The sequence below is a fragment of the Tympanuchus pallidicinctus genome, unplaced genomic scaffold (assembly GCF_026119805.1).
Source record: "Tympanuchus pallidicinctus isolate F22 unplaced genomic scaffold, pur_lepc_1.0 scaffold7, whole genome shotgun sequence".
Taxonomy (NCBI): Eukaryota; Metazoa; Chordata; class Aves; order Galliformes; family Phasianidae; genus Tympanuchus; species Tympanuchus pallidicinctus.
The window spans coordinates 24,465,560-24,493,211 of NW_026294791.1; the positions used below are offsets into that span (position 1 = coordinate 24,465,560).

The window sequence follows — 27,652 nt, forward strand, 5'->3', positions numbered from 1 at the left end:
TTGCTGCAAAAGAAAACCGAGTCATTCTGCCAGGGAAATCTCCTCTGAGGTCTGAAAAGCAGTGGGAAGGTCACTTCTGTTGCTCTGGGTGTCCTCTGGGCTGAGCTCAATCTCTTCTTTACTTTAGACTTGAGCAAAACCAACACATTTCCTCACACTGCAGCCACATCCTGTATGCAGTTCAGGTCTTAGCTGCTGGTTTGCCTGATGTTTCCTACAGTTAGTTGTAGACTGTGCCTATATCCTATATTGTCACTGGAGGTGCTCAAGAACCATGGAGATCTGGCACTGAGGGTCATGGTAAGTGGGCACGGTGGGGAAGAGCTGATGGTTGAACTAGGTGATCTTAGTTATCTTTCCCACTTTAATGATTCTATGATTCTACACCATCCGATAGAATACCCCGTACTCCATGCCTTTGTATTATTTCCCAGCGAAGCCTGAGTGAGCCAGTGCTGAGGCTTTCCCTATTAACACCACAGTCAGCCCTGTGGTACCCAGCAACTGCACCTGTGGGCAACTGGAGCAGTGGCCTTGCTGCATGCATCTTTATTCCACCAATGTTCAAGTCAATCTCAAGACTGTGTCTCCTTCTGGATCCATGCTGCGGGTGTGCAGAGCTAGGAAGTGATGGGCTGTACTGGTTATCCACACACCACATGTGCTCTGTAGCTTCTACATGTCCTGATATGACTGTAGGCCCAAGGAAAGGGGATGAGAAACAGAGAGAAGAAGATTACAGGAGCAAAAAGCTTCAGGAACTAAGGACCCAGCACAGCAAGCTGTTCAATGCCCTGGGCCATGGCTCTCCTCACCCTGCACAAACAGTTTATGCAAGCAGCCTGGGTGCAGCCTCTCCCTGGGTGGAGCACAGCAGCGCACACAGGGACATCATGCCCTCACCAAGCTCTTGCAGCCGTCTCCCAAAGCTTGGCACAGCCCTGAGCAAACAATTTGTTCCCTGCAGTTTCCTTCACCCAACAGATAACCCAGGCTTTGGCAGGATGCATCCCTGCAGCTGAATACAGAGCTCCTATAGTGGTGTGCAAGCTGGCATCCTGCACCCATCAGACATTGCTGCATCAAGATAAAGCTGTGCATAGAAGCAGGCAGCAAGGAGAAGTTATCCCACGAGGCTAGAGGGTCCCAGAGCCAAACACCCTGCCCTTATAGCAGACACAGGCTCTGAGATTGTAATCTAATGCTCACTACCCCAACACCTCAGCGCTCCGTGTACATTTCACACTTTGGCCACCAACAATTCTCTGTGGCAAGCCCATCTACAGGCAAGCCCCAACAGTGTTTCATTACTATTTGACACCCTGCAATCGACAGCTGGGTCTGAGGGACCTGCGGAAAGACACAGGGGTGGGCTGTGGTGGGAGCATGGGGATGGGCTGGAGCCTCTCTCCCCACACTAACACCGGCTGTTCCCAGGCAGTCTGGAAGGGCAGCGGGCTGGAGCAGAGCCGGCAGCCACCATAAACCATCCCGCAGTGATTTACAGCCGCCCAGCCTCCCGCAAGCACAGCAGCTGCTGTGAGCTAGGAGCTGGAGAGAAGGAAAAACAGCAAAGCCGACAGGAGGGGGAGAAAAGCAATGAGGAATGGGCAAGAATACTGGTCTGGTTGGATGTGGGGAGGATGAAAGCCTGCTTTCCTTGCTCTCCTTCCCTCCTTTATCCCACCCCCCAAAAAATCTCTTATCTGCCTGCAGTGAAAAACAAGGCTTCCTTTGAACCTTTTTTATTATTATTATTATCATTTTTTTATGGGGAAAGGACACGTGTGCTAAAGCGGGGGCAGCCCATGAGCTCAGCCCAGCACCTCCCCTCCATCCCCGAAGAAAAACAAGCGGCTCGGAAGGAAGAAAGGGAGAAGGAAAACATGCCGTTCCCTGCACCGCCGCCTTGGCAGCGCGCAGATTGGCCGAAGCCTGGGAAAGGGAGCCTGCTTCGGTGTTACCGGGCAGATTTGGAGATTTTGGGGGGATGGAGGCAGGGAGGGGGGAGCAGGACACCCGCGCGCCTGCGTCGTGAATGGAGCATGCACAGGGCTGGTTTTGTGATGCTGGATTCCAGTTCGCCTCCGCCGGCGCACTGGGACACGGCCTCAGCCGCTTTGTTTCTTGCACTGCTATTTGGGGGAGGCAATGAGGGGTCAGGGGGGGTCCCATGCTCTTGCCTGGTTTGTTCCTCGCTGCGCGGTGCCCGGCTGAATGTGCTCATTGTGCCAGGAGCTGCCATCGGCACACGGCCAGGGCTCCCTGGGCAGGGGCCCGGTCCCAGGGGGCTCAGAGGGAGGGAGGGGAAATAGGAGGGGAAAAGGAAGGAATAAGAAATCGAGAGCAGGGTTTGGAAATGGGAAATGTCACCGTGCAGAAAGGGGTTTGAAAGGGAGGGGGAAATTGTGGCCAGCATCTTTGTCTGCTGTATTTTGGCATCCAAAAGGGCATTTTTCTAAGGGAACAGTAAAATAAGTCCCCCCATCACCGTCCTAAAATGTTGATTTCATCTCCAAAAAGGGCTTGTGGAGGGATCTGCCTTGATGCCCACATGGGATGCCTCTGCTGCTCTCCTGCACGCCACATCCCGCACATGGGGAATGGTCCTGGCTCTGAGGGATGGGCTCATGCTGTGCCATGTAGCAATCCATCCCAAATCCATCCACCAAGCTCTCAGTTTGCCTTGATGCCATCTCCTTCACCAGCATGGGCTGAGGATCTCCCGTGGTGCTCAGACTGTACAGCGCAAAATCACAGCCTAAGGCAAGAGAGAAGCATTTAAACAGCAGCAGAAAAGGATATATTTTTGTTTTTAAACTTGTAAAAGACCATTGATTTCTCTAGGCCGGAGACCAAATGAAAAGTAAAACCCTTTCCCATGCCACAATGGCACAAGGGACGTAGCTTAGAGGGCATGGTGGGTATGGGTTGGAGTTGGACTAGATGGTCTTAGTAGTCCTTTCCAACCTTAGTGATAATATGATTAATCTTTCTTACTCATTGGCATGCAAACCAGAAAATCCATCATTTTGTCCTGAGCAGAGGGAACAGAAAAAGGTCCAGAGAGCTGGCTACCACGTAAGCAAGCAGGATGACACGGAGACCCTCCCTGCTTCCTGGGGCTTATTTGGTGATTCTTCCATGAATTTCCTTGGCTTTCCCCAGCAGAGCAAACTGTAGCAAACTGTAGCATCTGTAGATACAGCAGTTGGGGAACCACACATATTACAGGTCTACTAGGTCATCTTTCTGCTGGCCATGGGAGATGGGGAAGGTGACAGCAGTCACCCTGTCAGGAGACAGGGCCCCAGGCACCTCTACAAGCCCAGCAAAGCCCATAACAAAAGCATTTTAAGAGTGACACTCATTAGGGATAATGGTGAGGTGTTTTCATTTGTGTGTGATGTGAACTCCTATTCATGGTTCCTCATTAAGACACAAAGGACCTGTGGACCTGTCCCAACTTTGGGTTGGCAGCATCCTATGTGATTGTGACCATCCCTTGGACAGGTCACCCAAGGGCAAAGAGAAAAAAAAAAAAGCAATTAAAAACCAGGCCCTGCCTTGTGCTCAGCCCCAGCTCAGGGATGCTCTGCTGAGGTGACCCAAGACATGACCTTGGTCTTCTGCCCTCCTCCTGTTCACTCTATAGTCCAGTCAAGGCCAACACCAAAGGATTTTAATTAAAACCTTTTTCCAGCCACAGTGGTGGGCATTTTGTCTCTTAATTGCAGAACAGACAGGCTCTCAGAGGAACGAATGGTTGTCCAGTTGGCTGGCATACTCTGCCCAAGCCAAGGGCTGGGAACACTAGCACCAAGCACAAGAAGGGTCTTTCAGCATTAAGGACACACACAGTGCAAGAGGAGTACTGTCATCATCATTAGGAGGCAAAAAGGAGAAGAACACTTTCTTCTGCTTGGCAGGGGTGGAAACTGAGCTCAGCGCCTGCCGCTGCCAAGCTGGAAAACTGAGGGACAATCACCTCCAGTCCTCATGCCTCCTTCACCTTCATTTGCAATGTGCTTACCCCCAGCTGACATTTTCTGGAATAAGATGGTCAGATCTGCACCCTCTGATCCAGCAGACATCTTGGTGGTCCTGACCTGGAGGTTTTAATGTCAACGGAGAGACACTGCCATGAGAATCGCCAAGAAATACATAGACGTGGCACTGAAAGCCGTGGTGGTGATGGGTTGGCAGCTGGACTTGATTTTAGTGGCCCTTTCCAACCTTAATAACCCTGATATTCTAAACGTGCACCTGCCTTTTGAATGACAACATTCAGGTGGTGACTTTCTCTGCCACCTCCAGACATCAAAGTCCTACTTTAACATATGCTATTGCTCCTCTGGCCCAAGGACCTTGTGTTCTATATCAATGAGCTTTGTATCACTACTGTCGCTCCCATCTCTCAGCTCACAGAATTCTCTCTCTAAAACCACCACAGATCATGCAGCACTCCCCGAAGGATTACTCAATATTAAACACTGCTAGCACCACTCACTTGGTAGATGCAGGAAAACCCCAGCTATTGCCTGTGTGCCCTGTAAGGGTGATAGTTTGGATGTTGCACAATCTCACCTGTCAGCTCTTTGGTTTGCTTGCTTGCTGTTAAAATCTGATTTTGCCTACAGGGAGTAGCACAGAAAACCAACATGTTCTTCAGTTACACCACAACAATTTCTTCTTGTAGATGAGAAGATCCCTCCTTTCCATTTATGAGCATAGCATAAGCTTCAGGATGCACTTAGCCTTTTTTTGCCCTGGAATCCTTGCCAGCTTTCACCTGGAAAACAACACGAGCATACTTGTAATTGAAGAATGTTGACCCAAGGGTGAAAACACTTTGGTAAGGAAACAATTTTCACTTTCAAACACTATGGCTTCGCTATTTGGAAACTCTCTATTTCATGTTCCCGTTCCCAGCCAATTCACATTTTTGCTTTCAATCTTTGCAGCCTCAGCCAGGCTCTGCTATGCGGGCTTGTTGTTAGTGTGTCATGGAGAGCAACACATACCTAAGGGAAGGAGTCAATGCATGTTGAAGATGGGCCTGGCCAAGTTCCCTTTCCCTCTCCCGCTCCAAACGTCCCCCAGCTTCGGAAAAGTTTGTCTCCAACTCTGAACTCGCTTGGCCCCACCGCTATAAATAGATGGAACAAAACCTCCCAAGCCAAATGCCCTGAGTGTTTAGAAAGCTTTGATCCCGCGCTGCTTTTGAGTGCTTGATCCCTTCCTGCTAATGCAGCTTGTGACCATATTGCAGCTCAAAGTGGGGTGAAGAAGGGGGAGGGGGAAGGTCTGTGCCATGAGACCCCTGGTGTTGTCCCGTATGGTGCCAAGACACATCCCTGGGGCTTTGCATCCTGGTGGTCACCGTGTCACTCCCCATGTCTGGACAGAACAGACCATGGGTTAAGCCTCCTTGGTGCCAGCTATGGGTTTTCCCTTCTGTTTCCCTTTTCCTGTGGGTTAAGGGCACTTGCTCTCCCCCCCCACAAACCCTGCTGGGTGTGCCTGCCTCTTATGTCTTGGCATTGCTTGCCTTGGCCAGGGATGGAAATGGAAAGAGACAAACATCAGGAGAATAAAAACAAAAATAACAAAAAAAGGGCTGCTCTTGCAGTATTTCCAACCCATCAAGCCCAGGGTGGGAATCTCACAAGAAAGCTGGCTCTCACCAAACCCCAGGCTGAGAGGGTTGGGTAGCGGCCCCAAGACTTGACAAGTCCTGCTGAGATCCCAATGGGTACAGAGGAGATCAGCACTGTGGCTGTGCCACTCCTCAGCCCCCCATATCCCTCCCCTACTCCAAGCCAGTGCAGCCAGAGCACTGTGTGCACCCCAGCACTCATACAGCTCCATGGACAACCAGGACAGACAACACAGGACAGATGTGCAGCATCAAAACAACCTTCCCACCATGCTGCTTTAACATTTCCCAGCAGCTTTGTGGCAGCCCTACAGCAAACCAAGCTGCATCAAGCTAGATACAGGCTTCTTTGCAAATCCCATTTGAAAGGAAACTCTCTAGTGTTTCAAACTTCCTGCCTTCTCACCTTGCCCTGCGCAAGGCTGCAGTGCTGCAGTCGCAGTTCTGTGGAAATGCAGGAAAGCTGGTATGAGCTGGGGCTGGCATGGGACCAGCCCCACAGCTGCGTCCCTGGAGAGCTGGATTAGCTAATACCACGTTGGGAAAGGGCTGAGGTCAGCCCCATCACCCTCTGTCACTGACAGGGACAAGAGAGCTTGGATATTGCTCCAGAGGGAAACTGCAACTAAAGAAGAACAGTTTTTTGAGTAAAATGATACAGAGCTCATTGCAGAGAAGAGCAGTGCTCACCTCTCCTCGCTCCCTGTACCTCATGGTACCTATGATAGGGCTCAGCACTGCTGGGACACCTACAACCCTCACAGGGAACACTCAGTCTGATCAGCATCTGCACAGCCCCCAGCCAGGGCTCACCATAGGAACACCCATCCTCAGCTCACCAAGGATGCAGGGCTGGGCTGTTGATCCCCATCCATCCATACTTGCTGGGGTGCTTTGCCCCATTTGTCCTGCTCACTCCTCACCAGGAACAACACTCACCTACCCAGGAAAATAGCATCCAAAAATCACCCTGGAGAGGCTCAAAGTGGCCCCATCACCTCCACGCACCCCACGGTGGCTGGCAGGAGGCTACTTTGGAGGCGGGCGCTGGCGTGGGGCTTTGTTTTTTGTCCTGTTTACCCTGCCGAGAGGAACAGAGGAGTTCAGTGTGCAGGAATCTCGTGCCCTCGCCCTGCTCCCCCGCCACACGAAAGCTGCTGAGCAAACAGGAGGACGCAGAGCCCCGCTGGCACCCGCTGCCTTTCGGTGCAGGCAGCCCCACTGCCAGCTCTTGCATAAGTGGCTGTCTCAGCTCGGTGCTGTTCTCGAGGCTTTTTTCTTCTTTCGTCCCACAGGAGGCACGGCCTTGGGCTTGGGACCACAAGAGCATTGAGCATTCCCTCCTGCTTGTTGGATGCATGGTCCATGTACCATGGTTGCCTCCTGCAAGTCTCCAAAGCCAAACACAAGAGCATCTTTGCAAGGGCATCTCAATGCCATTACCTTCAAGGAGCATTCATCATCCTCCACATTGCATAAGGGTTCTTGCATCCTATTTTTTATTTCTTTAAGTCCTATGTAACAATTCCTGATTAGAAGCAATAAAAATAATAATCCAAATGCCAGTCTCGTGGATTTCATTATTATAGAAACCTGTGTGCCAACAGCCCTGCTTACCTGCACACTTCTGCAGTGGGGATCTCCTCACCTCACAGCACAGGGATTAGATCAAATTAACTCACACTTGGAGCTGTGGCAGGATCAGGCAAATCCTGGCTTGGCTAGCTCTCTTTAAACTACATCTTGCAAACAGAAGGCCTGGAAACAGTTTTGCTTTAATTGCTTTTTAAAATGCAGCCAGCAGATGGTTTGGTAACCCGAATTCATGACTCTTTCCACAGCTCCAGGCTGCTGGCTTTGAAACCAAACCCAAGCACAACCCAGGTAGCGAGGGCCCCATTCTGCCTGCTTCACCAAAGCACCCACTTGGTGCACAGCACAGGAAAGCACAAACATAAGTTACACGACACTGGGGCAGCCCAGATGGGCAGGGATGTTCAAGCATACCTGCTTCTGGTCCCAAGTGTTATTTTTGGTTGAAAGCAACGGTGTGGCTGCTCCTGAAGAGCACTTACTGAGTGTAGGACGGCCAGAAATGAGGGGCAATTTGCACAGGTACCACAGTCTGTGGCCAGGGCCACTGTGTTCAGAAATGCTTCAACGAGCCTGGAAAGCCTGTGGGTTCATAACATAGTCTGCACCACAGGGAACGTCCCTGGCCACACATCCTTTCAACACCTGGTCCTTGGGGCTGCTCCTGTGCACCCATACCCAAGGGCATCCCAGCTGCTCCCAAAAGGCTACGGGTTAGGGAAGCAGGATCCTCTGCTCACCCTCACATGCGATGTGATTGCCAGCAGTTCCTTCACCTCTCCCGTTAGCCACATTGATGGGCCAGTGTACGGTGTGTCCCCACACCCATCAAGCTGGGAATGGGGACCAACAGGGCTGCAGATTGACCTTCACGCTGCAGCAAAGTTTTAGTAGGTTCCATATGTCTCTGCTGACCTAAGTGTTGTCCTCACCTCACTAGAACACCTCCATACTCAACATCCCACACCCAGATGCACAGCCGTGCCCCAAAACCAGCCACATCCCAGTGCAGATGAATTAAGGCTGTCCCGAGAACCTCGCACGCGTCTGGTGAAGCAGACTTGTTTTTCTGTTACAAAGTAATTTGAAATTCTTGGAAGGCAATCAGGAAAGTACAAAGTATTCCAGCTCAGGACAGCCTGGGACTCATTCCTTAGAGGCACAATGGTTGTTTACTCAATCCCTCATACATTAATATCTAAAAATTCATGAGTTCAATTGTAAACAAGAAGCACTGACTTCAGTGGGTTGTCTACTTAACAACAGTTGTCCTAGCCTGAATGCTGATTTTGTTATCTTTCTTCTAATCTTACTATCAGAGGGTCAAGATTTCGCAAAAAAAAAAAATTATGGGAAATATTTCAAGCCCATTTATTTCTGGTTTTGAAACGCATCCCTCTGAAACCCAAGGCCAAAGAAAGACTATTTCGAATCAACATCGAGGAGTGCAGGCAGGGAGAAGAGCTGTTTATGCCAGCACTGTCCTCTGGCTCAAGAATAAATGAGCAAGAAGCCGGCCACAGATGCGCTTGTGCTAAAAGTCAGAAGATTCCTAACCACCACAAGGGACTGTCCCAAGGCAGGGGACAAATGGACACTAAATAATCCAAACTCAAACTGCCACCAAGACAAAGCACAACTGTTTGCTGGAAGCAAAACAGCAGGCTGCCTGCGGTGAGCAGAGGTCTCACCTGCATTTATCAGACTCAAGGAACGACACGAGAGGAGGAGGGAGCTTCCTGAGCAGGATGTTCATGTATCTTTATCTCTGCTGCTGTCAAAGGGCAATATAGCTGAGATTGCAGGCTGTCAGAAAGCCTCCCTGCAGGCTATCTCCTGAGGACATCAACAAGCCCGGACAATCACCTTCACTCTCTTGATAAAGGTTTCCAAGCAAGTGAACGCCCAGGGAGCTGTCACCTTCACCAGTTATAAATCATAGAGCCACAGAATCACAGAATGGTTGGTTTGGAAGGGACTTCAAAGCCCATCCAGTCCCATCCCCTGCCATGGGCTGGCTGCCCCCCACCAGATCAGGCTGTCCAGGGCCCATTTGTGGCCTTGGGCATCCCCAGGGATGGGCAATCCACAGCTTCTTTAGGCATCAGCTTGCCTGGGGCTGGCTCATGCCCCAGGTACAGCCTGAAGATGCAAAGCCTGCAGCCTCTGTTGGAGTTAATTACATTTTAGCTGTAACCTCCTGTCCCAGCCTGCAGAAACAAGGCAGACAAGTAGGGGTGACGGGACAGTTACACATTTACTGCCAAATCACTGTCCAAGGACAAGAGCACTTGGGCAAGTCCAAGTTTCATCCAACAAAGAAAACACCCCTCATTTCAATCTCTGTCCCTTCCTGCCCTATGGAAGCCAGTAGAACATGCCATCAAGAGCACTCACAAGTCTTCAATCTCTACTTCTTTGATCTCCACTTTGGAAAAGCCACTGCACAACAACGCTGGCAGTGCCACAGCAATGCAAGAGGCACCATTCAACTCCCTGTTCGTTTTGGCGAGCAGTTGCTTCTATGAGCAACATGTCCCTGCAGGACATTTAGGTCTAAGTTTGCATCCATACAAACATTCCACTGGAGCAGAACAAAGCCAGGTTGTGTTTGGAGCCAGCTTCCCTGAGGAGGACGCACAGAACCATTGGGGGTTGGAGCTCAGTGATCTTTAAGGTCCCCTCCAACTTGAGCCATTCTACGCTTCTGCACTGATGCTACTCAGGCTGATAAACTCATTCTGATGAAAGAATCCAGCAGATCACTTCAGGCGGTAGTGAGAAGGGATCCTTCTCCCTATCATGAGCTGGGATATCTCCTCCCTGACCGTCTGCAGGGATGGCAGTGAGGCAGAATGCCTGCCCATCCTGCCCGCCAGCTGGGCTGCCCCGCAGAGCAGTTCCATGTTTGTCTTGGACGACCTCCTGCTGGACCAGTGCTTTCCACTGCGTGGCTCTCCTGCGCTGTCAGAGAGCGGATTTCCTGCTGTTTGATCTATTTTTGCTGCTCGTTGTGCCGAGTGCCTCCTTGTTTCCTCCATCAGGACCAATCTTTCTGCCGCCTCAGTCTGGGTCTTGCTGTGGGAAGAGGGCTAGAGGTCAGGGAGCTGCTCCATCCCTCAATGACCCTGGAGAGGCCACATCCTAGCCCACAGGGATGCCACGTGGACACAGAGTGCCCTCTGCTGCTGCAGCCTCCGATGAAGACGCGGGACAAAGCAACATGCAGCTTTGTAAACCTCAGGACAGGCTGCCAAGTGAGCCTGCTGGCACACTGCTGCTAACCACAGCTCCTGGGGAGCGGGCTGGCAGGGGAAGCCCTAGTGGACATGTCACACCTGGAGGGACACCACCGTGGTCCCTTAGCAGCCCACACCACAGGAAGGAGCACAGAGCATGGCAGAAATGGGCTGTTTTTCCTGAAACAGCGCAGGGAAGCAGCTGCAAAGGGAGGCCTGGTTGCAGGCCAGTATTCCTCACAAGCAGATGGGGTGCAAAATAGACGCCTCGCCCTTCCCAGGCCACCAGCCAGCAGCTGTTCTTGCTGCAGAGGGCCCGCTAGGAGCACAGAGACAGATATTAGTTAACTAAAGGCACAAACAGGTTCTGCACAACACTTTTCAGGCTTGGATGCAGCCTCTGGAGGTTGGTGGGTGCTCATCTTGCTCCCAGAGCACTGCCTGCTCTGTTTTCCTCACAAACCCTCCCATTTCATTCAGGTACAAAGAACCTCAAGGCAGGTTTCAAACAGCACACCACAGGCGTCAAAGTTCATTCCCTGCTAACGAGACTCTCTCTTTCAGAGATAAGGCCTATTGACACCAGAGACCAATGGGGATTTATAGCATTAGCAGCACTCCGTCCCCCAGCAGGGTTACGTGGCACAGGCAACGTCCAGGAGATAGTCATCACCTGCTGTGAGCTGACACTGGCCTCTTCCTGGCTGCACAGCCTGCACATTCCCTACCTGTGCTACAAGGGAAGGGCTCTGCCAGCCTGAAGTCCAGCTCCTGGCTTCACAAGGGACCACCCAAAATTCAGACTGTATGTCTGAGAGCACTGTCCAGGTGTTTCTTTGCCATGCTTTTATCTCTAGATCTTTCAGCAGGCCCCCACCATTCCAGTGACCACATCCCTCAGTGTCACATCTCCACGGTTCTGTAACACCTCCAGAGATGGTGACTCCTCCACCACTCTGGGCAGCCTGTGCCAATGCCTCACCACTCTTTCTGAGGAGAAATTTTTCCTCCTCCACCCAAATTTCCCCCTTGAGAGAGACCCCTTTCCAACTTCTCAGACATTCCTGCTGCAAAGCCTTCCCTGCTGGGACGTTCCCCCTGGGTGCAAAGCACAGCATTTGGGGCTGGACCCCTTCCCACCTCCATGACCCACACATCCTTTTGCTGACCCTACTTCTATCCCCAGCGTGCTGAGAGTGCACAGCCACTATCTCTGTGTTGTGCTGATCAGGAGACACCTGGCCAAGAGGAGTGCCCCACTGTGTCTTGTAGTTATCTCACTGTGCTGTAAAGTGCTGGCAACTGAAACGCTGAATCAGGAGTGCACAGCTGGAAGAAACACCTTTGGGTTTCAGCACCAGCATGGACTTGTGCCAATTTGAAGCCTTTGATCAGGGAGCAGAGGACAACCCAGGTAAACGTGACTCAGTGTCCATCTCCTCAGGAATACCTTGACCCCAAACATGCTGCAGTCAGCCAATGGGGAGGCCAAGGGGACCAGCAGCACAGCAGCCAGCAACCCAAAAATAATTTTCTAACACTACCTGGCTTCTTCATCACAATGCCCATGGTGAGATATAGCAGCCAACGGCACTGGCACCCAAAATCTCCCACACTGCCGATGTTGTTGTTATCCTAAGGAGTCAGCAGAACTCCTCAGGAGCCTGCCCCAACCACAAGCAGCTCCTGTTTCCCTGAGCTCAGCAGCCCTGCCTGATAAAAGATGCAGTAGAGCAGCTTGGAGAGAAGGAGGAAAAGCGGCTCCAGCATTGGCTCACATCCCATCAGATAGGGCACACAGCAGCACAAAGTCCTGGGGTACAGCCCATGGTGCCCTGTGGCCCCTCTGGGGGACATGAGGTGGGGACAGCAGCTTCATGGTTCCCATTCCCAGGCACATTCCCTGTTTCAGTTTCCCCAGCTGTCCCTATCCACTTGACAGGATGGATTTTTGGGGCATGGCAGGTGAGATGCTGGCAGAAACAGGGTACTCCTGCTCACCCCCACACTCACCGTGCTGCCTGCACGAAGGAGCCAGAGCCACGGAACATCCCTACAGGCCAGCATCCAGCACTGCCTGAGGCTCTGTGCCGCCTACCGAGGGGGTGACATTGACCCTGTCCCCAGCATTACCAGCAGCACTCGCTAGGCGACGATGCCACCTGCTGCCCGCTGCCGGCCAGGACACCCCGCCACGCAGCCCCGCAGGGGACTGTCTCCATCCCGCATCAGACTCTGTCCCATCCAATCCCCTCCATGCTGATTTTGAGCCAAATCGATGCCCTGAACTGCCTTAGGGCAAGCCCGTGGCAATCCCAGTGATTCACCCTCCGAGTGCCACCAGCCACCTCCAAATCCCTGCCTGGATTTAATCATCTGGAAACACAACGATGCTATTTTTTTTTTTTTAACTAGGAGCCATACCATGAGACACTGACGTATTTTAACCTTTCAAGCACTTACACATTGTTTCTACAGCTTAAGATAAAAGATGTTACCAAAGGGAGGAGAACAGCGATAATTATCTGCAGTTCATAAGTTTAACCTTTAGAGAAGGAATTGGGTTTCCAGCCCTGCTTGTTAAATGCTTTTAAGCTGCACTTTTCTAAGTGGCTGTACACATAATTATAAGCATATTATACTGATAGCTGGCATCCACAAGCACAGCCTGAGGCTGATGGTACCCCCAAAACTCAGGAGTGACAATGCCACAGAAGGTCACATGGGAATAGATTGATGAGGTCCCTACAGCCAGACACCAGAGGGATGTGGGTTCTTATTCCCAGCTGCTTTCCTGGTGGCAGAGACTGTCCCCAAAGTCAGGCTGAAAGTCAGGGTGACAGGCTTCTGCATGGATCTAGATGGCTTCTTTCCCATCCTGGTAGACTATTTCTGAAGGAAACAGCATGGTGATGTTACATCTAGCATTAATTGCTGGAGAATGGTGGGGAGAATGAGTACCAGCCTGATGATGCAAGAGGGGAAGGTGCACAGCAGGAAAGGAAGAATCCCACCATTCGGGGTCATTCAGGGACCACAAAAAGAGCAGCCATCACAAAGAACCAAATGTCTTATCCACGTGCTGCAGGGATGAGGATTTCAGCCCACATTCACTTCCCTTCGAAGCTCCCTGGGGCTCTGTGTCCTGGCTGCTTGCCCTATTCCCTGCCTTACAGCAGAGCAGTGCCTCTTCGTCACACTGACAGGCAAAGTCAGTCTCGTTGGCTGTCTGTAATACATCAGGCTGCTGCACCCTGAAGGCATCGCTAGGTGCTGATCCTCCCCTGACAGCCATTCAAATTCGTATTTACCCATATGGAGTTGCCACTTGGCATCACAGCCTCCTGAACTGATGAATATGGGTGGGGAGAAGGGGGGAAGCATCTGATGTGCCGGTTCTGGATGTGATTCTTTTTGTGTTAATTTCAGAAAATACTGTAGTTTGCAGCCAGCAATACCTGCAAGGGAAGCATATTTTAAGTGAGCGTTGCAGGAGAGCCATGCAAAACAGATTTCAGCTTCACCCTTGCACACAACTGAGTTAGGTTCCCGTGGGGAGAGAACAGAAAAATGCTGCGAGGCCATGCATCGCCTTCACCACCCCACAAACCACAATCTGGCAAGAGCAACCCAGTCCACAACTGGGACTGGGATTGATCTCAGGACAGCTGCAATTGGTCAAGAAAAAGGAAGAGGCATAGAAGCAAAAAAAAAACCAAAAAAAACCCAAACAACCCAGCATTGTCGCACCAGCAGAACAACAGCCATGCACAGAGATACCTGGCTGGTATTCTATACATTATGTCAGATGGTTTTGCTTCAAGGTTGTAAACTGTAAGATACAGCTCTGAGATTTTGTGGCATCTTCTTAAATCACTGTTTTCTTGCCCAGGATGCAGGTCTTTGAGGTTGTTTTTTGTTGTTTATAATGTAAATGGCATATTACAAGGCTTTTTTTTCCCTTGGCTGCATCTTCAGCATAGATCTCTGCTGCAGTTAGAAATCACTCCACAGCATGTTGTTCACAGATCCGAGCAGGGAGGGCAGGTTGCTGCATTTTTCCTTAACTACAAGTTTATCCCTTATTTCAAAGGCACTAAAGGGAAGGAATCCTCATAAAAATTACCTTTTACAATGCCTAGAGCTCTCCCCAGCCTGACACCCTTCCCAGTGCTGGCAGGACCCAGCTCCCAGCTGGGTGACAGCACTGCCAGGGGACACGTTCTGCAGTCCCCTGCCTCGATGGCACCAACTACAGCCTGGAGATGGCAAAGGAGATGGGCTCCAATCCAGCCCTACATGGGACTTTCTGATGTGCACGGAGAGGGCCAACCGCTGTCCATAGAGATGAAAAAGGGAAAAGCAGTGTTGCTCCACACTGAGAAGTGGTGCTCACCTGCCCTCCTCCCACATCTCCTGCCTTGCAGCAGCGTAGGAGCTTTCCTCCAGCACGAGCTCCCAGAGCTGCTTCACATGGCGCAGGGCAGAGCCTGCGGAGCTGCTGGCAAAGCTGCAAAGAGAATGAGTGAAAATATAAGCAAAGCATCAGTCCTGATTCGTTCTGCTGGTGGCATGCTGGGCACTTTCCTGCTGAGCCTGTGGGGCAACTTTCCCACCAGTGCTGTCACAGCTCCCACACGTCCTTGCTGCTTTCTCATCCTCCTGCTATTTTTATTTCTCTGGAAATGCTCTGGGCAGCCAGGTGACCTTTATTAAGATTGGGGCTTTTTATACTGCATGATTCTGCAATAATACTAAGCTTTTTTTCTTTGCTGAGCCATCCTGGAGAGGCTTCTGCTGCTCACCTGGCATTGCAACACGTGAGTCAAGATGAGAAACAACCACTGGACCTGAAACCCGGCAGAGCATCAGGGCCTCTGGAATTAACGATAGTGGCTCTTGTCACCATGTGCTTTGCATGGACTGGGGAGAACCCTGTCTACTAGGTTTAAATCCCACACTGGAATAGGTGTGGAAAACCACATTGAAACCTCCTCTCTCTCTGCTGCCACTGAGCAGTGCTTTGAACAGCTCTCTCACCTACAGCACACCAGGTCCAGTAATTACAAGCAAAATATTTGCACTCTTCACTCTCCTCCTGGGACAGCCCCTTCCCAAAGCACTGAGTGTTTTCACATCAATAAGTTCCTCTCTCAGGCCAAGAACAGGGAGCAGAGGGTTGGAGAAAATGGCTTTTCTCAAGTACCTGGTAGCTGAGGCAATTAAAAGAAAATTAAACTGACATTTCTAACTTGCAGCATAAAAGAGATGTGCAATGGTGAAATAATTAAAAGTTACTGCTGGGAACATCCTGTTCTCACCAGCTTGCTGAGAAGAACAAAAGGGCAAGAAGCAATTTTGGTGCTTCTTCTTTTAATTTATTTATTCCTTCTGTTTTGATAATTAATTATTAGTTATTGCTGTCTCCTCAAAAGCTGGAACCCAAGGGTTTTCCACAGAGTAGCAAAGAGACATACTGGTCAATATCTGGTTTACCCAGTCTCACTAGTGGCAAAAGCAGCTTTTTGCCAGCTAGGTCCCCTGCCCACAAAGGGCTTCAGAGCTCCATTTTCAGGTTTGCAGCACCTGCCTGCAAGATCTATCCAGCAACCTGGGAGCAGATCCACAATGGAACTGCAGCCCATCCCATGCTGTCTCTCACCATCCAGCATCACTTACTTCCCAAGTCAGCTGCACCTGGGTATCTTGGGCACAGAAAGAGAACCTCTGGTTGGAAACCAGCTTTGGAGCATCCATACTTGCTCCTCCACAGAGCTCAGCTGGCCACATACAACAGCGTAAGAAAATTCTTGATGTTTTTCAAGCCAGAACATCCCAGGATTTTAGTCTCATGCACTTCAAGACTGACTATACCCAGGGTTTAACACTGACCTTCTGGAAGTAAAGTATTCACTGTGGTTTTAGAATGAGCATCTCCTTGCCCTACACATAAGCAAGATGAAGATACTTCTGCAGTGTCTGCATGACTCTGCTTCAGCCTGTCCAACCCCCTGCATACAAGTGCTTCTGGGAAGGATCTGGCAACAGTCTGGAAGAATAAGGAAAGCAAATGCTCAAATCACTGCTGGGGGTTGTGGTCATGTTTTATACATCTGTACCCACTCATCCAGCAAATCTTTACAACATATGACAGAGAAGTCACTATAAACTCTTCCTCAATGGTGTTTCGTGGTGAGAGAAGCAAAAATGCAATTATAGTAACCTGTGTACTTAAAAGGCAGTCAGGTGAAAAGACAGGCAAGCGCACAATGCACCCCAAATTTGTTTCTCCTTCTATGAGTGTGAGCAAAACAAATCAGGCCAGGCTTTTCCTTGCTCAGAGCTGGTCGTCTTCTGTCTCAACAGGGGCAAGAAAGCCCCTCAGACATCAGTCTGTGGAGGCATACCCAAAGTGAGAGATGCCCTTGTTTCCAGTTTGCTTCCACTTGACTTAGCAGGTTGGGCCTCAACAACATTGCTGCCAGCATCACACACCTTCTGAGGCCACATCCCAGATTTTTTGCTCTTCTTTGGAGTGGTAAGAAAACCTGCTGCAGAGGTTAGCTGTGGTCCCACCTGGCTGTGCTACAACATTGCAGACACTTAAATATATCTGTAAACAACATACAAATGTGCTTGTATCGTCATATTATCATAGCTGCTAAGGACTGGCCAGGCAGGGGGAAGCCTAGCTTTATTTTTCACTCTTGCAGTAATTACTGTGCAACCATTACAAAGTGGATGCCGTGTAACGCTTGCAGAACTGAGAAGAAAATGACGTACTTAAAATTGAGGATATTATTTGTGTTTACACAGACTCCTCAATCCCCAAGCTATTTTAAAACTGTTGTTGTATCTCAAGTGAATACACTGGGAATAAATACTCTGTCTACAGACCTACTCATGTATGCCATGAGCAGTTTAAAAGAAAGTCTCTTGTGCTTTTAACTCACATGCACTGCAGTGGTGTTGAGCAAGCATTTGTACAGACACACAGCATACAACAGGTGTGCATCTGCATGCATCCAGAAGTGAGAAGGACCTCAGGTCTTGCATCTGTGCTGGCAGCTTGAACAGAAGCAGACCTGCCTGGGAAGAATCACAATAAAAACACAGTTCTCCTTTCTATTTCCAGCGTGTCATGCTCCACTCTGTATTTCTATATTCCACTGCTCACCAACACCATCAGGTGATGAGAAGAGCCTGCAATTCACACTGAGAGAGGGTCAGATGACTTCCAAACCCTTGTATTAAAGCTTGGAAGAAATGATGATCTCCGGGCTAAATTAAGTTGCAATGGATTTCCTGCAGCTTGTGCAGGAGTTTGTGGAAGTTTCTTTGCAGAGGGTTCCACAGGTTTTTCCCAGAAATCATCACACATTTTAATTACTCCCTTCACACATCCGAGCACTCGATATCCAAGTCAACCTTCCAGGCAAGTATCTTTTTAATAAGCTTTCAGTTAAGCCTAGCAGTTTCCATTTCACCAGCCATTTACTTTCCCCATTAAACGGGCCTTTGTTCAAAACACTTTCACCATTATGCTTTTACAGGTACAAATTGCACCGGCTGCTAACCCCAACGAGCAGAATAACTGGATGTTCCTAATTACCACAACTGCCTAAGCAGAACAGTCAAACAGCATAAAGCTGTGCATACTGGTGCAGTTTAATTAGGTACCAAACCCCCCTACAGCAAGAGCACAGCATACCAAGGGAAAGCAAGATGCTGAAAAAGGGGAGACTGTGGCTGACAACTCAATATGGGTTTAGAGGAGGGTGTATACTTAATGTGTGACAGCTCCCGGGATGGCTTTGCTCCTTGCTGTCCTCCCGCTCTCTGGGTCACTTCAGACTACAACGCAGTCCCTACACAACAGCACCTCTCTCAGCAGGTTATTTACCCACCGTTTCCTTCTAGCCAGAACTCTTTCCATTTGAAGATCTTTCCTTACAGAGATGAAGCAGCCCTCAGATGAGGCCTGTCTCTGAAAAGCCTTTCAGTACTGGCACTCCCTGCAGGGGTAGCTTGGAGAAGTCTCATTCACCGCTTTAGTAAATGTACATGGTATGGAGGGCCTTGGCACAGGGATCTGCATTACATCATTTCAGAGACAGCACAACACATTCCTAAGAACAGGAATGCAGATCTGATCCCTGATCCAGAAACTCCTTTGATGAATCAAATCAAAGCAATCCACTAGTGAGACTGAGAGAATTAGTCTCTTTTCTGCAGTCAAGCTGAAGTGCTGCTGAGGACAGTAGTTCAGCTTGATCTGAGCCAAGGACCTCACATCAAACGCTGTACCAAGCATGAGTGCAGCACGCCTGCTGAGCAGCCGTCACCCCAGGAACAGCATCACATTCAGCCCAAGCTCTTACACACAGAGTCTTGGGACTTCACATCTGCACAGAAACACAGGAGAATACAAGCTATTTTTACCTGCAAAAGATGCAGGCGAATGGCACAACCACTACTTTACATTAAATAGTCTGGTAGTAAATGCAAAGGCACATTACCCTGAAGTTTTACTTTCACTCTGCTGCACAGCCTCCTGCTGAAAAGGCAGAATGCATTAGACAGAAACTAGTGAAATCACAGCAGCTGGCAGGGAAAGGAAGCAAAGCTTTCTGACAGAAAGGAAATCTGAGCTGGCACTTAAGGGCAAACTGGATGCTTCTACCACAGTAGTTAACAAGAGGCTATTGTAAGCATCATGATTATGCTTCAAAGTTAAAACCCCATTACCATAACAGTGGCAATACATACCTCTTCCAAAGTCACACTCCCGTAGAATTTGGCAACATTTACCTGAACCTGCAGTCACAGTAGATACTTTTCTTCACTGACCATCTGCACCTAGATGAAAGTGAAGAGCCTAGCAGCCACTCTGAGTAGCACACAGACATGTCACAGAGCGAAAAACTTGGTTTAGTTTGGAGAAGCTTCCTTAATTCCCAAAAGGTTTAAATGAAGGAGGCTCCCGTGCAACAAGCAGCAAAGGTGGCTTAAGCTGGGTGTTTCTCCTGCCCTCTGCATTTTGTATCCTCCAACATTTGCTACCGCAGTACTCAGTTGGACAGATTTTGAGTGCACGGTTCCATCATAAACATGAATGTATTTAAATGCCTCACCTCAGGAATGTGCACCATCACAGCAAAAACAAAGCTCTTACTAACAGTCCATTAACAAATAACATAATGATGTGTAAGGAACTGGTGCTCCTTTAAATAGAAACATTTATGCAATACAGCTGACAACTGTTGCGTTTATTAAGGAATTGTTTTGTGGGTGGGTTGTTTTTTGTTTTGTTTTTAAATAACAAACATGATACTTCTCTTCCAAATAAAAATACATAATGGAACGAAAACGTCAGCAGAATGTAAGAACAGATACATGGATGACTATGGACTGTTCTGACTTAAAGACCTGCAACAACAGATCTCCAAAGCCACTGCCAACCAGTCATCACACTCCAGAGGGCAGAGCCAATTTGTCCAGTGACCAGGACTGCAGAGAAAATTCCCACAGCCCATGCATCCCTGCAAAAAGCTCAAGCAGATGCACCTCCCATTCACACTAGTGACACAATGCTAACACATGTGAGCTATTTCAGTCTTCACAAGTCTCACATTTCATTACTCAGTGGTAATTCAGTAAATTATTCACACAAAGGCAGTTTAAAGCCAGCAAAGTGCAAGCTCTACCAGCACAAGTTCCTGTGCTTCCCGCTGCTGGGATGTGAATCTGGACTGGCTGTAGTGCATGCAGTGGAGTGCTTTTCTCAAGCTTCTTCAGGTAAGAACCTGAGAGCCTGCAATCACAAAGAGTTAAGATTTGTCCAACTTGTGCGTGCGCTCGTGCCTCCGTAGGGTACCTGACTCGGTGAAGGAATGCCCACAGTAATCACAAGAGTAGGGCTTCTCTCCGGTGTGGATGCGCTGGTGGCGCTGGAGCGAGGCCAGCCTTGTGAACGTCCCTCCACACTCCTCACAATAGAAGGGACGCACCCCAGAGTGAGTCTGCTGGTGTCTTTTCAGCCTGAGCAGCTGGACAAACGCCATGCCACATTCCTGACACTTATAGGGCTTCTCCTGCCGGTGGATCACTTTGTGTTTGGAAAGCAGGTTTGGCTTATCGAAACCTTTGCCACACGTTGGGCAGGCGTAAGGCTTACAGTCTTCTTCCTCAGCCTTGTGGCTGTCTGCACAAGGCTGATCGGTGTACTCAACAGTGTGCTGGTTACGGTGCACTATCGACCACGGGTTCCTAGCCATGCCGTTGCCTAAGATCACCATGGAGCGCTCTATCTTGTGCACATTGCGGAGGTGCCTCCAGACATCAGCCGTGCGAATGAAACCCTTGTCACACTCTGGACACTTGTGTGGCCTGTCACTGTTATGAATGAGCTTGTGCATGCGTAAGTTTGCCGCACGGAAGAACTCTTTGGCACAGACAGGACAGCGGTACGAGTTTTCCACGAGGTGAGTCCTCTTATGCTGCTGCAGCTCACTCGGCCCCTGGAAAGAGGCACCACATTTCTTGCACCGATAGGACAAAGCCTTCCCAGATGCAGGCTCTGAATCAAACACACCACCAAGAAGGGCATTTTCATTATCACCACGTGCTCTTCTCCGTGATCTCTTGGAGTGCTCAGAGGAACCACGCTGCGAGGTTTTATCTTCGCGCTGCAGGTCCAAGTTGGTACTGGAGGGGACAAATATCCCAGCTGTACTCTCACCTTGTTTCTGGTAATAGGTCTGATAGATTTCTTTGTCTTCACGCTGCAACTCTGTAGAAAGTTCCTGTTTATCTGATGGTCCTGCAGAGTTGCGACAAGGACTGAGCGTCTGTGAGTAATTCATGCCCACCTCCTCCTGGAGGCAAGACTTGTAGCCCACCTCCTTAGTGCTCTTTCTGGAATCATTTGACAGCTCCTCACCTGTATCACAAGTGCTATTTTCAGAGTCCCAGTCCACCTCCGCATCCATCCTCTGATGTGTGTGCTGTGTTTATCTGCAGCTCACTGATGATGCAGATACCGAGAGCGCCAAGACTTTTGTGGTAAACCCATCTCATCCTCAGCTCACTTTACAAGCCCTTCCTACAAAATAAAACACATATTTCATCAGTGATTTTCTGATATTTACAGAAGATAAAATTAACACAGTGAAGTTGTTTTAATTATTATTAAAATAAAGGGACAGGCCATTATTTATGCAGAAGGAGAAAAAAAAATCATCTACGTCGTAGATGCAGATTATATATTCAACATTTAGAATACACACAAACTATGTTGAAAAAGGTTAAATCTTCTGTCATAATTCAGCCTCCTAACTGTAAACTGTTCCATAACATACACTTTAAACTCACTTAAAGACAAGAAACCTTCAGAGCTAAAAGGTGCAAACAAACACTTTAGACAACATCCTGCATGTATCTCCCCACAAATCTTCATCCAAAGACTCACAATCATTTTTACCTTGCTAAATCAGAACCAGTTACAAGGTACTGCCTTTCAGTAAGTAGTTAAGAAATGCAACAAGATCAAGGGATGGTGTCAAACTGCCAAACTTGGCAGCAATAGAAGGAAGTACTGAAGGCCTATGGAAGGAACACACCTGTGCGAAAGGTGGGTTTGGGAAGTTCTGGAACACTTTTGGTCTACCATCCTATCACAGCATTCTCACAATCATCCTGAGGATGTCTGGGATACTATCAGCTGGTATCATGCAGAAAAGACAGTATATGAAGCAGCAGCACAGAGAGAAAGGCCTAACAGAGCTGTCCAGAAAGCTTCCTAATCATCTTCCTGGCCTTCAGAGCACCACAAGAATCCTCCAGAACTGCAATCTGCAGCAGCTTCAAATTCTCTGGGTAAACAGCCCTTGCTGGTAGAAAACACGAGCAATGGTAACTGGACTGAAACACTTGTTTGAGTCACAGATTTTCTTCTGAGGAAGCTGCTTTCATTTATGCCATACCAAGGTGTGGATTTGCAAAGGATTTCTAGGTTTGTCCCAGCGGCCTCTGCTGACAGCAGCTCCACAGGGAGCTTTCAATCACCTTGTTTAAAAACACACTGAATTGCTAATCTAACCTCAGAAAGCACATTTTCCCCCATCTCTTGTGTGCTCCTCATACCCCTACTTTCTCCTTAACATTCATTTTTCATATTCCCTTTACTCCCCCTGTTTCTTCAGCTCCTCATGGCTGCTTTTGTCTGGGTAAGACTTCTCTGAATATAAGCACATGTATATCCACTCAAATGCATGTAAGCATGTAAATACAGAATTATTTATGCGCATACATGTAAATATAATGCTCATCTATTTGGTTTATGTTTAAGTAGTTATAAAGGCAGTATAGCTACACGCTTTAAATGAAAGGCCCCATTCACATCTCTGAAAGGCCGGTTTCATTTGAAACACAAACTCTGCTTTCTTCTGCTGCAAACACAGAAAACAAGTCTGAATTGATCTTTAATCACTGCCTGGAACAGAATGGCTCAAGTCACCCATCAGCATCAACTGTTCTTACTAGCTCAGTAATGTCTGCATGAAAACAGGACTTACTCCTCACCTCCAGCAAGGCATGAGCACCACCAGCAGCACACCTGCAGCAAATCTGAAATCAGGAGTGAGTGGGGCATTTAAAAGAGCACTATTTCCATCACTGTAATGGCACCCCTTTGGTACATTGTAAAATTCCATTTGTCTTCTTAAAAACCACAGGAGGATAGCAGTCTGCAGGCATTTCCAGGCTCCTTTCCTCCATCCCTTACAGCCCATTTACAAGCCACCAATGTGAAGCAAGAACTTTCACCACTTGCCTATCATCATGCTTTAATTTTTTGGAGGCTCTGCAGCCCTCCCTCCTGTCTGTATTCCATGTCAGCACATTTTACTCCCACTGGCCCATTCTTACGATCAGCATCATTACTGTACTATCCAACACGAGGAGTCCAAACTCCAGACCCCATGAAGCCCTGCCACAAACCTCCCAAAAGCTTCTCTTCCACAGCCAGCAGCAGTTCCTGACCCCTCTCCCCTAGCTATTATGCATTCATCCCCTACTTACTGTACTGACCAGCACCATGCTCCCTGCAGTCATAATCACTCTCCAGCATCACCAGGTAATCTTGCAGAGATCACTGCTGCTTTCAATGTTATTCTGCACTCTGATCAGCCATCTCGGTGTATTTTCTTAACTGAGCTCACAGGTTTCCAAAATGGGTATCTACAATTAACAACAGATACAGAACTCAAAAACAACCAAGAATGTACATTACATGCCATATTTGCATGCTAGTAAGTTTTGCCATCTAGAAAAATCTCATGAAACCAGAAACTATTCTTCTAGGATACAGAAGCAAGGAGAAGAAATCTAACCACTTCCCTCACAAAAAAGTCATCTACTTTTGTACACGCAAGTGACAGTTTTATTTCTTTAGGCTAGGCACTTAAAAAAAAAAATAAAAAAAAATAGGCAACTTCCCCTTAATAATGGTTCTTCAATCTATGACAAACTCACATGCTGCATAACATGGAGAACCTTGCAGAGAAACTGCTGCCATTCCAACTCCTGCAACTAGGAAGGCACTCGTTTTTTCTGAATTTGAAGTCTTAAACATTTCTTACTGTAATGCAGTAGTTGGGCAGCAAAAGCTTTCTTCTACCTAGGCCAGGAACACAAACTCCCACACCTCCTCCCCATCTCCAACACAAGCACACAACCCTCCTCTCTGCTCATCAGCGCTCATTTCAACTGGACAAAGGACTTCCCAAATGACATTCATGAGGTTTCTCTAGTCAGTGGATCACCTTGTGTTTGGAAAACAGGTTATTAGGCTTACAAAAACCTTTGCCACACGTTGGACAGATGTATGGCTTACACTTTTTTTTAGGTTTATGGTCATCTAAGCACTGCTGATAAACGTTGTTCTCACTGTACTGTGTGCTTGAGACTATGGATTCCTAGCCTAAAATCTTTAACACTCTACCTTATGCACATTTCACAAGTGCCTCCCAGGTATCAGCCGTGTAAATGAAACCCATGTAACACTCTGGATGGCTGCATGGCCTGTCACTAGAATTAATTCACAGATTCGCCACATGAAAGAACTCTTTGACTCAGGCAAGACATCAACGTGGGTTTTCCACAAGGTGAGTTTGCTTGTGTTTCTGCAAACGACTTGCATCCTGCAAACAGACATCACACCTATTGGTTCTGTAAGTCAAAGCATCTCTACCTTCCAGGCCCTATTACAAAGAAGTAGAATGCTTTGATTAAGAAGAATGACCACCCTCGCTTACCCCTCCTTGAGGTTCTTCAGAGTAACAGCACTCTAAATGTTCATATTCACAACGCAGGTCGGAAGGTGACAAAAACCCCAGCAGTGGTTGAATCACGCTTCCAGTTGTAGGTTTCCAAGGTCAACTCCATCAGTTCTATGAGAATTTCTTCTCAATCTGAAGGTGCAGCAGGAAAGCACCTAGGAGCAGATAGCAGTCCATAATCTCCGATATTTGTTTGGAATTATTCAAGTATTCCTCACCTGTTTGAGAACTGTCATTAATAGAAACCAAGTCCATCTCCAACTTATGGTATCACATAGCACTTACTTGTTAGTAATTGTGGAAACAGGCAGTACGAATTCTCCTCAGATCCTTCATAGTTGGTTTCTTTCACATCAGCTTCCTTAGAAAAGAAACAAGAATTCCATTAAGATGCTAATTTAATTAAAAATACTTTTGAAGCGTTACGACCTAGGTATTACTACTATTCATAACGAATAGGTTAGGCTGAAGACCCAGAACAACACTATAAAGTAGACTCTTTTTCCTGCTGTTAGTCTGAGATAAGACAGAAGAGGACTTCTGCGTCAGGTAACACAACCAGCACGTACACACCTCAACACTTACACCCACAGAAATATCAATATGCTCAAACAACTTATGAGCACAATCCTCATACTAGCCTCTTGTTTTCAGTAATTAAGAACAGGCCTATCTGCTAATGTTTCCCTTTAAATCTAAAGCAAAAAGAGCAACATGAAAAATGAAATTCAGAGGTCTTATCACATGCATACTGGTCTTCAGACTAATATGCTTGGCTCTACCAAGTTCTTATTTTTATATTTTACTCCTAATAATGAGGTATTTTAAAACACAGCTTGCCTCCTACTTCATATGTGCTATTTATGAGCACACGATTTCATTAAATTCTACATTCCAAGCATTTTCCATCAGCCTTGATATTATTCCAGCCCAAATAAATAAGCCCTAATCAAGGGGAAGGAGGCAGATCTCCTACCAAAGCTGATTATAACACATGCAACATGCTCCAACCACAGAAAGGGACAGAGGGCAGTACAAAGTTCTGCAGCACAGTTCAAAGAAGGCTCATGAGGTGATGCTGTCCTCTCTCAAATCCCAGGCACCGCTCCACTACCTAAAGCCTGCTATTACAAGATGCTTTTCCACAAAGCCCTCTCTTTAGGATCTTCCAGGTCTTTGGGTCCCACTCAGATGGCATCTCACAAACAAGACATCCAGATGAGAAGAGCACACGGAGAAAACAAACCCTAAGCACAGCCAGTGTGAGGTACTGTTATCAGACCATAGAACGGCTTAGGTTGGAAGGACCTTAACGATCCCCCCACGGGCTGGGGACCAGCTCAGGCTGCCCAGGGCCAACCCACGGCCTGGGGCACCTCCAGGGATGTAACTGTCGGATTATTAGGGCGACTCAGGAACGCCTTTGATAACAGACTCAGACCTACACTGAGCACGAAGGCTTTTCTCTGCGCAGTCCCATAAACCACACGCAGGACGCTTCGAGCCGTGCCCCAGGAAAGTACGCACTCTGCAACTTTGGTGGGTTTGTCGGTCTATTTTTAATATACATACATATTTTGCTTTAAAAGAGACCTGCAGGAGCATCCCTGCCCTCAGCTGCTCCACCCGAGCCCAGCTCCCAGGCAGCCCGCAGCCCTTTGTTCCCCGCTGCCCGCCCTCTCCCCCGGCCAGCATGGCCAAGCACAGCCGGAGCGCTCTCCCCGCCCTCTGCTCGGCCCGCACACCCCTCCGCCCTCAGCATCCCCTCACCGTGCGCGGACGGCCGGGCCGGGCGCTGTCCCCGGTGGCCTCGGCCCCGCGGGCGGAGCGAGGGTAGCGGCACTCAATGTCCGGCCCGGCCGGCGGCCGCCATGTTGTGCCGGGACCATCGGCGGCGAGTGGGCAACGGCCCGCCGTCGCTGTGTGAGCGCCGATGTCCCGCCCTTTTTCTGACGGACCAATCGCCGGGCGCAGATCGCTTGACTGGCAGCTATAGCCACCAATCGCTACGCAAAGGGGTGGGGGCCGGTCGCTCCTCTTACCACTGTGACTGACACAGCGCTGTCACACCTCCAGAGTGACTGATACTGCCAAAAACAGCCCCCTCACTCCTCCTGCGTTACCGACACAACCACAGACCGCCCCGTGACACCCTCATGGGACGAGCACTGACAGGGACCAGCCTCTGTCCCAACCCCAGTGTGAATGGCACAGTCACAGACCAGCCCGTCATCTCCAAAGCGTGACTGAAATCCTGAGATCGATCTGTGTTACTCCCCCAGAGCCGCTAATACAGCCCCAACGTGACGGACACTGGAGGGACCGCCCCTCAGTGTGATTGATCCAGGCATGGACCACCCCCATCACACCCTTCAGTGTGACTGACACAGACAGAGACCACCCCCATCACACCCCCAGTATGACTGACACAGACAGAGACCACCCCCATCACACCCCCAGTGTGACTGACACAGACAGAGACCACCCCCATCACACCCCCAGTGTGACTGACACAGACAGAGACCACCCCCATCACACCCCCAGTGTGACTGACACAGGCAGGGACCAGCCTTGTTCCTCTCTGAGCATCACTGAGCCCTTTAGACAGGTGCCCATCACACACACCTGTCAGGTGCAACAGCCAGAGACCAGCCTCTGCTCCAGTCCGCAGCATGACTGACACAGCGACCACCCTTGCGCCCAGACCCGTCTCACTGCCATGCATCTGACAGAGACGAGCCCTGTACAACCCCTCCAGGCTCACTGACAGTGCTCCTTATCACTCCTGCAAGGCCAGAGAGACCAGCTCTGCATGCATCCCT

General features: G+C 49.0%; 1 protein-coding gene across 19 annotated transcripts; it reads right to left on the reverse strand.

Annotated features, from left to right (window-relative positions):
* On the reverse strand, positions 1–26,764 carry ZNF648 (zinc finger protein 648). 19 transcript variants are annotated; one of them, XM_052666337.1, is made up of 12 exons: positions 26,601–26,764; positions 25,116–25,191; positions 24,807–24,985; positions 23,572–23,730; positions 21,434–21,595; positions 19,261–19,350; positions 16,384–18,896; positions 14,888–15,001; positions 13,300–13,949; positions 9,650–10,344; positions 6,599–6,740; positions 1–4,792 (listed from the first exon to the last, which is right to left on the reverse strand). In XM_052666337.1, the coding sequence occupies exon 12, from the start codon at positions 2,173–2,175 to the stop codon at positions 1,222–1,224; it is 954 nt and encodes a 317-aa protein (XP_052522297.1). In that variant the 5' UTR covers positions 2,176–4,792; positions 6,599–6,740; positions 9,650–10,344; positions 13,300–13,949; positions 14,888–15,001; positions 16,384–18,896; positions 19,261–19,350; positions 21,434–21,595; positions 23,572–23,730; positions 24,807–24,985; positions 25,116–25,191; positions 26,601–26,764; the 3' UTR covers positions 1–1,221. The 19 variants fall into 19 exon arrangements, 8 of the variants coding, with proteins under 8 accessions (XP_052522297.1, XP_052522296.1, XP_052522299.1 ...); XR_008202282.1 differs by having other exon boundaries at positions 1,730–4,792; positions 16,384–17,576; positions 20,369–21,595; positions 26,601–26,755; XR_008202280.1 differs by having other exon boundaries at positions 1,730–4,792; positions 20,369–21,595; positions 26,601–26,755.
* Between the last annotated feature and the right edge of the window lie 888 nt (positions 26,765–27,652).

Coding starts and splice junctions, on each gene's coding strand:
- ZNF648 (XM_052666334.1), bottom strand. CDS start 21,482: ATGGATGCGGAGGTGGACTGGGACTCTGAAAATAGCACTTGTGATACA.